Genomic DNA, 15,930 nt, shown 5'->3' with positions numbered 1-15,930 from the left:
TCTAAAGATGATACACAAGAAAGCCCGCAAACAGTTTGCTGAAGATAAGCAGACTAATGACGTGGATTACTGGAACCGTGCCCTGTGGTCTGATGAGACCAAGATAAACTTCTGTGGTTCAGATGGAGTACAAAGTGTGTCTTGCCTACAATCAAGCATGGTGGTGGGAGTGTCATGGTCTGGGGCTGCCTGAGTACTGCCGGCACTGGGGAGCTACTGTTCATTGAGGGAACCATGAATGCCAACATGTACTGTGACATACTGAAGCAGAGCAAGATCCCCTCCCTTCGGAGACTGGGCCGCAGGGCAGTATTCCAACATGATAACGACCCCAAACACACCTCCAAGACGATCACTGCCTTGCTAAAGAAGCTGAGGGTAAAGGTGATGGACTGGCCAAGCATGTCTCCAGACCTAAACCCTATTGAGCATCTGTGGGGCATCCACAAACGGAAGGTGGAGGAACGCAATGTCTCTAATGTCCACCAGCTCCGTGATGTCATCATGTTGGAGTGGAAGAGGACTCCAGTGGCAACCTGTGAAGCTCTGGTGAACTCCATGCCCAAGAGGGTTAAGGCAGTGCTGGAAAAAAATGATGGCCACACAAGATATTTGACAATTTGGGACATTTTCACTTAGGGGTGTACTCACTTTTGTTGCCAGCGGTTTAGACATTAATGACTGTATGTTGTGTTATTGAGGGGACAGCAAATGTACACTGTTATATAAGCTGTACACTCACTACTTTGCAATGTAGCAAAGTGTCATTTCCTCAGTGCTGTCACATGAAAATATATAATCAAATACTATAATCAAATACAAACATGTGAGGGGTGTACTCACTTTTGTGATATACTGTATTTCTATAGCTCTATAACTGTATATATTTCCCATCATCTCTGTCTTCCAGGTGATGCGTACTACTTGGCCATTGGTGGCGGTGTGGCTGAACACAACTGGAACCACATCCGGACGGTTCTGCAGGATGAGAGTTTCAACTGCCAGCTGACGGACCACTCTGAAGACATGGGCATGATCAGCATTCAGGGTCCCAAAAGGTGAGTCTCAGCCCCTCACTGACTCTGCCCAATAACCACCCAGGGTCCCAAGAGGTGAGTCTCAGCACCTCACTGACACTGCCCAATAACCACCCAGGGTCCCAAGAGGTGAGTCTCAGCCCCTCACTGACTCTGCCCAATAACCACCCAGGGTCCCAAGGGGTGAGGCCCCCTAATGGTGGCTGCAGGAACGGAGGTTCTGGACGGCCCTAACGATGAGATTAACTCCCTCTGAACACTCTCATGAGTTCAATGACATGTCCTCTTCAGTGCCCTCAGCAGGGTGATGTGCCGTCCCTTCAGGTTCTTGGAACAAAAATACAGCATATATATTTGGCTGTCCCTTCCCGCTCCAAACATTTTTGGTTGTCGCCTCTGGTTGAGTGTCCCTGAGACTGTCCCTAAACCCTGAGGTGACACCTGCGGTACAATGTGTCCTGGCAACAGAACGACATGGTCCCTTGTGTCTCCTTGATTCTGGTCACGCAGATGGGGTCAAATGTACCGGACTGGAAGCTGAGAGTGTACACAGTCTCTTACTGTCTGTCAGTCAGTCTTTTTCATTCAGTCTCTCTCTCTCTATCACGCTCTGTTCCTCGCCGTGTGTCTCATTGTCTTGGTTGATGCGTGATGTGATAATGTCTGTCTGCATGTCTCCCATCCTGAGCACGAGGGCCTTCAGCCTCACCTCTCCTCAGACATTCCAGCTCGCCTCTGATGCGCATCTCACTATTTCCCCCATCTTTTCTCTCCCTCGCCCTCTCCACACCAACCCGTCTCTCTCTCCATTTTTCTCACACACGCTTCCCTCGCTCCCATCTGCCTTGTGAACTGGAAAAGCAGCTTGATAAATTGAGGTTAAAGGTGGTGGGTGATGTTAACCATGACAGGGAGCTGTGAATCAGGAGAAAGAGGAGACTGCAGAGGAGTTCACCAGGTATCACCTGGGGGGGGGGGGGGGGGGGGGGGTAGGTGTGAGTTGCTATGCGCCAGGAAAAAAATATTTTGTACTTTTGCCCACTGACAAAGAACTGATCAGTCTATAATTTTAATGGTAGGTTTATTTGAAGAGTAAGAGACAGAATAACAACAAAAAGGTCCAGAAAAAGGCATGTCAAAAATGTAATAAATTGATATGCATTTTAATGAGTGAAATAAGTATTCAACCCCTCTGCAAAAAAATACTTAGTACTTGGTGGCAAAACCCTTGTTGGCAATTACAGAGGTCAGAGGTTTCTTGTAGTTGGCCACCAAGTTTGCACAAATCTCAGGAGGGATTTTGTGACCTTAATGTGCTTCTTCTTGAGCCACTCCTTTGTTGCCTTGGCCATGTGTTTTGAGTCATTGTCATGCTGGAATACCTATTCACGACCCATTTTCAATGCCCTGGCTGAGGGAAGATTTGACGGTACATGGCCCCGTCCATTGTCCCTTTGATGCAGTGAAGTTGTCATGTCCCCTTAGCAGAAAAACACCCCCAAAGCATAATGTTTCCACCTCCATGTTTGATGGTGGGGATGGTGTTCTTGGGGTCATAGGCAGCATTACTCCTCCAAACATGGCGAGTTGAGTTGATGCCAAAGAGCTTGATTTTGGTCTCATCTGACCACAACACTTTCACCCAGTTCTTCTCTGAATCATTCAGATGTTCATTGGCAAACTTCAGACGGGCCTGTACATGTGCTTTCTTGAGCAGGGGGACTTTGTGGGCGCTGCAGGATTTCAGTCCTTCACGGCGTAGTGTATTACCTATTGTTTACTTGGTGACTATGGTCCCAGCTGCCGTGAGATCATTGACAAGATCCTCCCATGTAGTTCTGGGCTGATTCCTCACCGTAATAATGATCATTACAACTCCGTGAGGTGAGATCTTGCATGGGGCCCCAGACCGAGGGAGATTGACAGTTCTTTTGTGTTTCTTCCATTTGCGAGTAATCGCACCACTGTTGTCATCTTCTCACCAAGCTGCTTGGCGATGGTCTTGTAGCCCATTCCAGCCTTGTGTAGGTCTGCAATCTTGTCCCTGACATCCTTGGACAGCTCTGTGGTCATGGCCATGGTGGAGAGTTTGGAATCTGATTGATTGATTGCTTTTGTGGACAGGTGTCTTTTATACAGGTAACAAGTTGAGATTAGGAGCGCTCCCTTTAAGTGTGTGCTCCTAATCTCAACTCGTTACCTGTATAAAAGACACCTGGGATCCAGAAATCTTTCTGATTGAAAGGGGATCAAATACGTATTTCACTTATTTAAATGCAAATCAATTTATAACATTTATAACAATTTATAATGTGTTTTTTTGGACTTTTTTGTTGTTATTCTGTCTCTCACTGTTCAAATAAACCTACCATTAAAATTATAGACTGATAATTTCTTTGTCAGTGGGTAAACGTACAAAATCAGCAGGGGATCAAATATTATTTTCCCTCACTGTACTACTGCCATTCAAAGGAACTGTCCATGTAGACACAGCCAATGGAAAGAGCTTTTAAGTTACCTCTGTGTCTGTCTCTCTCTCATCCCATTCTTTTCATTTCCCCATTCAGCATAGAAAGGCAGGCCAATGGCTTTACTCTGTGACCTCTATCTCTTTCTGAGAAGGTCTGTGACTCCAAGCTCAGTAGGAGTGCCCCGTGACGCATCAACGATCTGCACCCAGGAATGAGCCTCCCTGTGTGACGTGAATCTCTTTTTCAGAAGGTCACTGACAGCAACCCCTGTAATGGGATGAGTCATACAGCACTTCAGCGATGGAGTTAGAGTAAAACACTGAACGGTAGCAACGTCTTCGTGGTCTGACTTGGAGCCATGGAGCTGAGGAGCCTCTGATAATCAAACTTATGCAATCACTTGAATTTGAATTGCAACTTTGTTTTCTGTCCTGCTCTGCAGAAATGTAATCAACCCTAGAGTTTCATATGAGTTGAAGCTGTAAAGAAAAACCACCCTCGGAGATTAGCGTGTGTGTGCGTGCGCGTGTTCACAAATGTAGGTGCAGTAGCTTATCAAGCAGTTGTTAAAAAAAACGTACATGATTCGCCAAATATTTACGGAACCGTAAAATTACCCAGGTTAACGAAGACCCTGCATGTTGCATGTCTGCAGTTTGAGACAAGGATCTCAGTTCTTCTTAGTCCGCAGCGCCACCAATACATCCAGCAATCACACAGTCACATGGTATGCGTGCTGTGGGTTACAGGCATATTGAAAACGATTTCCTACTCATTCTGTTCATTTGAATACACAGTTTCTGAGGGACTCAAATATTAATATTTCAGCACACCTACAATCCTTATATTATGTAGTTAACTGAGAACACAGCAAATTACCTGGGGAATTGTTAGACTGGAAAGGGTATGAATGAGCCAGTTGGAAGATTAGAAGACTGCGATTGCCTGAGGGCCTAAACGTGTCCACGATCCAGTCGGGCAAAGACAGCCACCTAGTCCAGGCCCCAATACTTGTCAGCTTTTCTGGTTACAAAGGAATTGACTGTGAACCTGCTGGGGGCCTTTTCGTCATGGCTTTCTCTGTCCTACCCTCGTTCTCAGCCTCTGTCTGCACAGAGTAATTAACTTCAGCTAGGAGAAAGTAGATGGATGTCCCCTAGTCTACAGTCCTGCTCAGTTTTCCCTCTCCCTTCCTCTTCTCAATTCCCCCTGAAATATGAATGAAATGTTGTCACCACACATTTGCAACTCAAATTAGTCCCTGCGGCAGAGTTTCTCACTAGCAAAAAGGAGGATATTGGAAAGAGGCTGCATTAGTCACTCTGTTAATGTGTGAGGATAGAGAGAAAAAGAACAATGGAGACCAACCTAGGGGGACTCACCGATGGAGACCAACCTAGGGGGACCCACCGATGGAGACCAACCTAGGGGGACCCACCGATGGAGACCAACCTAGGGGGACTCATCGATGGAGACCAACCTAGGGGGACCCACCGATGGAGACCAACCTAGGGGGACCCACCGATGGAGACCAACCTAGGGGGACTCACCGATGGAGACCAACCAATGGAGACCAACCTAGGGGGACTCACCGATGGAAAGGAAGGGAGAATAAAGGGAGCAGTGAGAAATAGAGGACCAGAGGGAGAGACCAAGGGACGTGGAGAGACAGAGATAGGCTGGTTTAAAGAGAGAAGAACTGAGAGGAAAATACATTACATACACAGGGTTAATGTGCGAGAGGAGAGAGAGAAGGAGTTAATGTGACAGAGAAAACAGCTGCTGGTTATTTCTCTGGAGCCTGCCTGTATCTCAGTATAGTGATGTGCAGACGGGGCCCACAGTCTTAAGGGCCCCATCTTGACAGTCAGCGTCGGCTCTCTGTCACACTTTCTAGATCACATATACAGATTTGGAGCAAAATGCTTCTGTAAAAATAGTTTGACTATTGTAATCAGTGTAATCTAGATGTAGGCACGCTAAATTATTGCCACGTAACATTGCAATCGGAGTGTTGCAGAGACACAAATTAGGAGTTTGGTTAGACAGCCAGCTGTTTGCGCGCCTTGTCTCCGTTTGTTAGTCTGTGTGTCTGTCTGCATGCCTGTGTGCATGTACATCTATGCAATTGGGTTGCTGCCTTTGTGTGTGTATGGGTGTATTCATGTGCCTGCGGAATCTACCCCAGGAGCAAGGCGCACTTGGAAAGAAGTGATTTCATTACAGCAGATCTGTGATCCTGAGCTAACTGCCTCAGTAAATGGGTAGTCTGAGCAACTAATTGGCTGTTCCACTGCCTACACTGTGTAACAATGCTCTCTCTCTGTCTCTCTCTCTCACACTCACACTCACACACACACACACACACACACTGTTTATAATTAGACTGCATGCTGGCCTCTACAGTTCAATGAGCATAATGTATCAGATGGAAAGAATGGATAGAGGCTGTTCATCAAATATCAGGAGCTTGCTGTTGTTCCACGCACACACGCACGCACGCACACAAATCAATATCACTCCCACATGCACATACAACCGAATCCCTTCCACAGTAACCCGTCACAAATCCTCATGCCTTGGAAATAGCCTGACACCTACCTTCAGCCAGCACAAACTATATTTGTATCATTCTGCCTCCACAGATTCCAACTGTGTTTGTACGGGTATATCTTTGAACATGTAGCAGTGGAGCCATACACATATTTTGGGAATATGTGGAGAAGCGGCCACCTCCATTTGCCGAATCTCCCTCTCGGCACCTCACAAGGATTCTGTTCAGTTGACTTCCGTTGCTCTGTGGCGCATTGTATCGTTATGACTGAAAATGTAGTACCATTTCGAATTTTCTTATCTTTACCGATAATTACCTAAACCCAAATAACTAACTTTAAATCTGAAAATAACCCCTAATGCCTCACACTACACTTTATACTAACCCTAACCTACAGTTGTGCTAAAGTTTGCATACCCTTGGAGAATTGGTTACATATGTACCATTTGTTTAAAAAAACAAACAAACATGAGTGAGCAGGCAAAACAGCTTTTGTTTCTTATGGGATTCACATTAAACTGTAGGTCATTACAGAATGGCCCAATCATAAAACAAAACATGGGAACAAAGAAAAAACTTAACTGGTCCCTGTTCAAAAGTCTGCACACCCTTAGGTCTTAATACAGTTTATTCGTCTTGGCAAAATGCCTCCAGGTCATGCGAAGTCTTTAATCGTTTTGCATGAACTGCACGTTTGAGATCTCCCCAGAGTGGCTTGATGATATCAAGGTCAGGAGACTGTGATGGCCACTCCAGAACCTTCACCTTTTTCTGCTGTAAACACTGGAGGGTCAACTTGGTTCTGTGCTTAGGGTCATTGTTGTGCTGGAAAGTCCAAGACTGTCCCATGCACAGCTTTCGTGCAGAAGAAAGCAAATTGTCTGCCAGTATTTTCTGATAACATGCTATATTCATTTTGCCCAATATGCGCGTCTCAACTTAATAATGAGTGTATACTCTTGTCACAAAACACAGCTATTCTAGGCCATAAAAGTGATGTTGCTAGCAATTGGGAAGACCATGTTTCCTGATGGAAATTAAGCGGTGATTAAGTGGCAATGCATAAAACACACACCACACGTGATGTTATCTTCCTCACCTAATCGTCCTTGTTCTTCAGATTCCATGACAAAAGCTAATAGGCTAGCGAGGTACTGCTCCACGTCACAGGCAGCCTGGCTGTGCGGAGAAGATAGTGTAGTTTATGATTTTGAACCGTCTGTAATGCTTGAATCTACTTTGCGGATTCAGATAAAGCGTTGTGAATGTGTGTGTGTTTTGAGAGGATGAGTTGCCCCATGCCTGGTGATAATGACTCCTACGCAGCTTGGTTAATGAGGAAGCCCAGACATTTGCTGAGAATGCTGTCCCCTCAATGACCTCCCCTTTTCAAAATGCTTGACAGGTTAGGACAATATGGCGGACGCTTATTATGCCGGAGGGCAGAGGAGGCATATTGGAGAGAAGGAATGACAGGGAAGGAATTGTTGCCTATGAGCTCATCGTCTGGCCTGTTTTGGCCCAATATTTCTTAACAGAAGCAGCAGATTCCATTGACAGTTTTTTTTTTTTTATTGTCATTGGTATCCTAGCTGTGCTCCTGTTTGTGCTGTCAGGGTAACTCATTTTGGTGACTGTCACACCATTGTCATGTTTGGCATGCTGACCCCAAAAAAAAAAAGTTTTACACTGAAATGTCTTATCTAAATTGGAAAATGTATATGCACATTGCATGTAATTAATGTCAAATTTCTTAGTATATTATTTGTAGTTACATAAATAATAGACATATTGAATACATTTAAAATAACGTAAGTTGTGACAGTAAAAAAGTGCATAAATTTAGATCATTTTAAATATTAGATTTTAGTAAACCTAGATGTTAATAAAATGCTGAAGTTAACATGTCAGCTATCTTTTTGTAGTGAGGTTTTTGTAGTAGTTTGTTTTTTGTAATTATTTTTACTGTTGGAGCATTAACACATTGGGGACAAGGCTACAAGGCTGTCTCCAGAAACCACAGCCACAACCGTCCCTGACACCTGGAGGGAAATGAAAGTGTATGGGCGGTGTACGCAGATTAACCAGCAGGGCAATACGGAATGCTCAACTTACTAGCTTTAGCGAGGCAGTGGAATGTTCCACATACACAAATTATCAAAAGTTTAAAAACAAAATCAAGAAGAACAATAAAGAAAGAAGGCCACAATGGGAAATCATGGTATGTACACCAGTTTGAATTAAAATGTATTATGTTGACGATGCCAAATGGAGTACAGTGTCTACCACTGGGTGTTTACTGGCCCTTCTAGAAGCAGTCAGACAGACAACCCAACCGGCCAAACCTAAACACCAGACGTGAAATATTCATGCTGACGTTTTACCGGTTTTTGTTTTTTCCGTCTACACAATCGTGAGTGTCTCTTGTGCCACTTTGAATGAGTGCTCTCTTCATCACCTCGGGAAAACTCTTTACAAGGATGTTATGGAGTCGCATCCAGTTAAATTAACATCAGAATACAACTTGAGACATCAGTGTTAGCTTTAATATTTAGGCCTGTCTGACATTGTCAGGTTGACTTCTAGGTTCAACCGGCTGATGTTAATGGTGATTGACGGATTTACTGTCCATTTGCCGTTGTTCGTGTTGGCCAATTCTGGCTTAAGCAGGTTCTAATTGACAGATGATGCTGGTTGATTGACAGCTGTTTGGCTGACGGAGGGTTATATCTGTCTGTCCACAGTCGAGAGGTGCTTCAGGAGATTCTGGAAACTGACCTGAGTAACGGAGCCTTCCCCTTCTCAACACACAAAGTCTGTAGTGCTGCCGGACACAAGGTAACAGGAGCTGGTAGTCTGTCTTCTTGCCCGTCTGCCTGCATTTCTTTCTGTTTGCCAACCTGGCTGGTTACGTCAGTCTTTTAGTTTTACTAATTTCTGCCCTTACTTAAACATTTATTGTGACATTTTAAGCATGTTAAGATATGTTTCAAAGATTCATGTAGATAGATTTAAATGGATAGCAAACTATTTTATTATTATTAGATATATATATTATTATATTTTTTATTCCATACCATATAATAAATAGCTGACATGGTACACAGAAAACAGGGACACATTTTGGCCAACATTGACAACTATCAACTGAAATTATACTAAACTGTACATCGTTCATACATACACACACACATCTTTGCCCCCATTAGATGTATAATTCAGTATGGTACAAATGACTGTGCTTCAAACAGTGCTGTCAGGTACAATGAAAATGAATTATTAAATTTGAATGTCAGTGTCATGGCACGTTCTTGATTTTGAAGATGATTGGTTGCGTCTGAGCTAATGAAGGGTTCCAGTAATTTTATTTACATTTATTTTCTTAATAACAAAGGTTTAATTGGAATTCATAACACTGAGGCACTAAAATGTTCAAGGGGGTGTAGACTATTTATAGTTACTATAACTAGGGTGTTGAAGTTTAAGCTGAGATTATCTCTTGAGGAACTGTGATGTTTGGTCATGGCGCCTGGACTTAAAAAAAATAAAAATAAATGCTGCTTTATATTCCACTATCAGATCTCAGGTCTGACAGAATGTATGCAGAACATCTATAAATCTGTACAACCTGGTTCCTGGAGAGCTACCGTACTGCAGAAAACCTACTGCAGGGTAGATCTCTAGGAACAGGGTTGTAGGTGCTGTTGTGGCGCCCCTCTGATTGGGGACAGAAGCACAGTATAATCTGCAAACAGTGAACATTTGATAGGAGTTCGGTTCAGTATGGTGATACGGGTTTCTGGAGACTATTCTAGTGCCCTTGACAATTTATTGATATCAATTATGCGAACAGTGGTGCTTAAATTTCAAAATGTTGGCCATTTTAACTGACACACTGTGTGTAAAATTTATCGGATGTCGTCGTTCCCTTGCCACTTGTCATTAATTTGTACAGCAGGCCCTCATGCAAAATTTAGTCAGAAGCTTTCTTCAAATCAACAAAGCGTGAAAAAACCTTGCTTTTGTTTTTTGCCAGTTAGATGAGTGTATACATGGTGTGTTGTGCCATGTATTGTAGTGTATTGTTGTCAGAAGCCATTTTGACATTTGCTGACGATAGTGTCTACACTAAGGAAATGTTGGTGTCTGCTGTTGGTAATACTGCAAAGAATTTTTCAGAGATTGCCGTTTAACCATCCATCCATCCATCTTCTTCCGCTTATCCGGGGCCGGGTCGCGGGGGCAGCAGTCTAAGCAGAGATGCCCAGACTTCCCTCTCACCGAGGCGTTCCCAGGCCAGCTGGGAGACATAGTCCCTCCAGCGTGTCCTAGGTCTTCCCCGGCGTCTCCTCCCGGTGGGACGGGTCCGAAACAGATGCCCAAGCCACCTCAGCTGACCCCTCTCGATGTGGAGGAGCAGCGGCTCTACTCTGAGCTCCTCCCGGGTGACCGAGCTTCTCACCCTATCTCTAAGGGATCGGAGAAAGCTCATTTCGGCCGCCTGTATCCGGGATCTTGTCCTTTCGGTCATGACCCAAAGCTCATGACCGTAGGTGAGAGTAGGAACGTAGATTGACCGGTAAATCGAGAGCTTCGCCTTGCGGCTCAGCTCTTTCTTCACCACGACAGACCGATACATCGACTGCATTACTGCAGAAGCTGCACCGATCCGTCTGTCAATCTCCCGTTCCATCCTTCCCTCACTCGTGAACAGGACCCCTAGATACTTAAACTCCTCCACTTGAGGCAGGCACTCTCCACCATCCTGAAGTGAGCAAGCCACCCTTTTCCGACTGAGGACCATGGCCGTTTAACCAGATCTTTGAAAAATAACGTTTACATTGGTAAATGTTATTCAAAACTGCAAGTTTGAATTCGCTAGCTGTAATTAATCTGGGTTATTTTATTAACATGAATTACCAGAGACTAAATGGATGAGGCCAGTCTCGAGCCGAGTGGCATTGCTCTATTTCCAACTAAGCCTGTGGCTCTGCGTTGCTAATATATTGTGTTTTTGATTTAGCCAAATTACGTAATATTTTCCGGCAGATCCTCCTTGTTTTTGGCTTCTGCCTGCCTTTACCAATGCCTCATCCTAGTCCTCAATAGGTCTCATTGTCTCAGTGCTGTGCTAAAAATCCCATTCTTATTTTGCGGGTGCCTTTACCTCCTTGCCCCAAATCATTTGTTACACAGGTTTACAGTTTGCCAGGTTGTATGGGCGTGTCTGTATCAGTGTGTGCCTCTACGTACGCATGCACATGTTTTTGTTTTTACATGGGAGGATCGTGGCCTAGTTCTCTAAGGATCCCCAGAGTTTCCTGCTGTGTGTGGGGGGTGGGAGAATGTGGCCTGTGTGAGGCTTATGTCGGCCAGATGGTCGGGCTGACAAGGACTCCTCTGAGGCCTCCTCAGCTCTCCTGGCTGAAAGTTGTCACATCTCCTCAGCTTCTCTCTGTCTCTGTCCTTCTCTGTCTCACCCTGTTCACTCCCTCCTTCTCGCTTTCTCTCTTCTTTCAGTGTCTCTGTCCCTTGTCCCTCCTTCTTCTTTTTGTCTTTGTCGCTCGTTCTCTCTCTGTCTCTGTCTTTACCAAATCTATTCCCATTTTTTTCTATTCCCATCCACTGGCACTTTTTCCCTTCCCTTTCTTTTGTTCCTGATTCTCTCTCAACTCTTTCCTCGCCACTCCCTGTGGGGATGACAACACGTGTTCTTCATTAGAATGTCCCTCACCCAACCGTACCCACCATGTCCTTGAGGATATGTGTGTGTGTGTGTGTGTGTGTGTGTGTGGGTGGTAAGCAGAGGGACGGAGAGCATCTGGATTTGCTGGCCCGTTCATTAGAAAGGTCCCTGCTCCATCCCATGCATCAAAACAGCGACAAGACCAGTCGTAGCTGACCGCCTGCTCCCAAGGACAACTCCCACTCAATTCCTCTATTCATCCCATTAAGTCTCTATTACTTTGAGTTCTTGCCACACAAAGAGAAGTCTGATGAAATAGCTGGGAAGTGAGAGCGATTACCTTTCATCGGGAGCCAAGTCATGTCACATTTCAATCATTAGCACATCATTCATACGTGCCGTTTAGCAGATGCTTGCACTGAGAGCAGCTTAGTAACGCCTGCGCACATTTCACATAGCGCTGGTCCTAGGAACATGTTTACTTCATAAATTTATTGACATGCTTGCCCAATTCTCCCCACCCCTGTAGGTGCGAGCCATGCGCTTATCTTTTGTGGGCGAGCTGGGCTGGGAGCTGCACATCCCCAAGGACTCCTGTCTGCCAGTCTACCGGGCTGTCATGGCTGCCGGCGCCAAGCACGGCATCATCAATGCCGGATACCGAGCCATCGACTCCCTCAGCATAGAGAAAGGTGAGGGCAGTCACGGTTAGGCATGTGGTCAAGGTTGGGCCTGAGTTAGGGTTTTGGTTAAGGTTAGGGTTGATTTAATATCAGATATATTTTAACATTTTATGGCCCCTTCCCCTTGTCCCACCCGTCATCTCTAGGCTACAGACACTGGCACGCTGACCTGCGCCCCGATGACACGCCTCTGGAGGCGGGATTAGCGTTTACCTGTAAATTGAAGAGCACGGTTCCCTTCCTGGGTCGGGCCTCTCTGGAGAAGCAGAAGGCAGACGGACTACACAGACGCATCGTCTGTTTCACCATCGAAGAGTGAGTGGTCACAGTCACCATGCCAACTGTTACCTCCAGGGCATGACATTTAGATGACATTTTAGTCATTTAGTAGAAGCTCTCATCCAGAGCGACGTACAGTAGTGACTGCATACATTTTCTTTACTGCACCAACTTGGCACATGTCCAGTGTTTTTACCAGCTTTTTTCCATCCAGTTTTTTTTTTTTTTTTTTTGCAGGGATGTTTTTATGACTCAAAGCGGTTCCTCTTCTTTTTAAGGTGAAATGGCCATGGCTTTAACCACCTCCGTAGAAAGGAAAATCACAATCAGATTTTATAGATTATGCCTATCAGTCTTTCCTGCTGTGTGGAACTAAATATGAATGACAAATGCATTTTGTGATGTTTCCAGTGATTCACTGAGACAACCGTGATTTCACAGGAAGGAACTCCGCCGGAGGTGGACAGACGTTAAACAACGCAATATAGTTTTTTTATGTTTTAGTGAAATATATTTATCTTTGCTGAAAAAGCTGTGGGTTGCATTTGAATCCATGCTGTAGCGGTGCATGTGCAGGGGGGGTCGCGTCCCCTGGGTCGCGTGCTATTGCTTTCTAAGTTGATTCACAGACTCTGACTGGCTTACCTCTTGAATATGGTAGGGGGCTCCCGAATTGCTCAGCGTTCTAAGGAACTTACTTTATCATTACAGTAATCACTGGAATCCTGCAGGGGACGAGGCAAATCGTTGGAAGGGAAGGATGTCGGACAGGGTTCCCTTGTCTCGTTGCCTTCCAGCGACTCCTTGTGGCTAATTTGAGGCCTGCAAGCTCTATGGTGGTCTGTGTGATCTAACTTAAACTTGACAATTTCCTTTGTTTTTCTGTTGTTCCTAATAACAGGAAAGTCCCGATGTTCGGTCTGGAGGCAATCTACCGGAACGGCATCCCTGTAGGCCATCTGCGGCGCTCCGACTATGGATTCTATATCGACAAGCAGATTGGATATGGATACATCCGAAACCCTGACGGGGGAGTGGTCAGTAATGTATTTGTAAACATTTAAGTCATTTACCAGACTTTCTGATCCAGGGTGACCTAATGTTTGTGGTGGATCTTGGCCTACTCAAGGTGAGCAGCTGTTGTTGGGAAATCAAAACTGCATCTCCTTTGGCCAGCTTGCGATGCACATAACTTGGTTGTGTTCCTCCCACAGACACGATCTTGAGGCCGATATTATTCGGTTTTAGAGAGAGAATCCCCTCCACGGGCACACAGAAAATAGGAATAATCAAGGGAGTCTTTGTCAGTTTTGCCCAGATAGGGTAAACTTAACTAGAATTGCTTATGAGGACTTTGCGAGCAGTTTTGAAGTTTTGGAAATGTAATAATTATTTATTTCTTCCGGACAACTTGCCCGGCAGCCAATCATTTATCCAGCTTTTTTTTTCAGCTAATGGAAGCCCTCCTGCACATATACTTGCTAAACAAGTTTACTTTTTTATGAGTTTACTCAAACAGATGTAGTCTCACTCACCACCAGAAGTAGAAGGAATATTAACAGGCTTTTTTACTCTTGTATGGGAGGATTTGTATAATAATTGGTGTTCTCGCCTGCATGGTCTTTGAACAATTGGCAGGCAAGAAAACAATCTGCTCGTTTCCAGCTCTTAAAAAACGCTTCAGTGCGGCTCCACACTCCCTCTGGCCAGGACGCTATGACTCTTCTAACAGCCCACTCTGTGTGTGTGTGTTTGTGTGTGTGGATCTGTAGCTAATTCTCTTTCTGCTATTATTAATCATGAGTCATCTTTTGTCTTTAGCTTCATCACCTCAGTCTGCGCACGCACGTGTGCACACACTCACTCCACAGCGTAAAGCTCTTGAGATTCAACTCTGTAAAGGCAATCATCTAAAGTAGCTGTTATTTTACTCCTCTTGTGATGGAGCAGATTTGCATATACAAACCCAATACAAAGCCCATTTACCATGCATTTGTGTTCACCCTCAGCAATTTACAATTAGTGTGCTCATCTTCGTCTATCTACGTGAGGTAGCGCTACAATTTTCAATCACTGCGGACATTAACAAGATATTTGTTGTAGCTTTGCGGGTATCACCCGGTGCCACCCCCATCAACTGGATGACCGTTACCTTGTTTACTGTACTGCTGCAGTTACTGCGGGTTGAAAGGGCTGTGTTGAGGAGTGAGACACCACATCTTCAGGTGCCCAGCTGTCACAGAGGATCTATTTCCTTGTCACTCATCATTAGGTACATCTCCTCCAATCACATCAGCCCTGTGTAGTGTGGTGGCGCCGGATTAGAGTGTCGGAGTGCAGAACACATTCACATAGCCCCAGCGCAACACACAAACACACCAACCTGCACGCATCAACACAGCTCTGGTGCAGGTTTACACCGCTCATTCGCTGGTGCACACATTCACACAGGCTCTGGCCGCGCACCACCCATGCTGCAGTCTGGACCAGCCCGAGTCAGAAGCAGCTCATCGCATGGCTCAGAACCTCCTTGACCCAACTCTCCACTGTATGAAAGGAATCGTTAATGCACGTACTCAATGAAAGTTTGTCAGATGTCAGATGATCCTACGACAGTTTAATGTGTACCGGTCGGAGATCTTCATTGACAATAACCATTTGTTCTTAGCCTGTGTGCTCATGCACAACCTGGGCTATTTGCATTTCCAAACGCCCCCAATTGCCAATATATGGTCTAAATCATCCCTTTAAGTCTGTGGGGAATATACAATCAAATTCAACAACACAACCCAAAATATCTTTCTGAGATGAAGTCCATGGTGTAACATACTGAGCCTTGCTGTTGTTTGCTTGACCCGTAAAAATCTAAACACTGCTAAAGAGGACAATTAGGACAAGTGTCCTTATCGTTCTTCAAATGAGGATGGCATCCTATCCACAACAGTTCTCATGTAGCCTAGAATGAAGGAGTCACGCGTTCGACCCACTGCTTTGCCACCACATTCAACAGCATTAGATACGGGGAGCAGGGAAAAGAGGGAGGGAGAGGAAGAGCGAGAATGGAAGGGAAAGAGCTGGGGGCTTGGCTGGGCTGGGGTCTAATGCTAGGTCATCGGACTTTCGCTGCTGCTGGGCCTGCCTCCATCCTAGCTCATTTGTAGAGTTATAATTAGCCAGGACAGAGCAGAGGCACAGTGCTGCAAGGTAGGGAAGACGATGA

The 15,930-nt window shown here is 45.1% G+C and overlaps 1 protein-coding gene across 2 annotated transcripts in view; it reads left to right on the top strand.

Annotated features, from left to right (window-relative positions):
- sardh (sarcosine dehydrogenase) overlaps positions 1-15,930 on the top strand; it is a 69,814-nt gene that overhangs the window by 51,114 nt on the left and 2,770 nt on the right. For both annotated transcript variants that reach the window (XM_010877356.4, XM_010877357.5), the window contains exons 17-21: positions 911-1,058; positions 8,807-8,900; positions 12,278-12,440; positions 12,578-12,746; positions 13,612-13,747. In XM_010877356.4, the coding sequence (XP_010875658.2) occupies positions 911-1,058; positions 8,807-8,900; positions 12,278-12,440; positions 12,578-12,746; positions 13,612-13,747 (710 nt within the window). The remainder of the gene's footprint in view (positions 1-910; positions 1,059-8,806; positions 8,901-12,277; positions 12,441-12,577; positions 12,747-13,611; positions 13,748-15,930) is intronic.

Source organism: Esox lucius, chromosome 14 (genome assembly GCF_011004845.1).
Source record: "Esox lucius isolate fEsoLuc1 chromosome 14, fEsoLuc1.pri, whole genome shotgun sequence".
Classification (NCBI taxonomy): Eukaryota; Metazoa; Chordata; class Actinopteri; order Esociformes; family Esocidae; genus Esox; species Esox lucius.
This window is presented reverse-complemented; position numbering and strand designations above follow the sequence as displayed.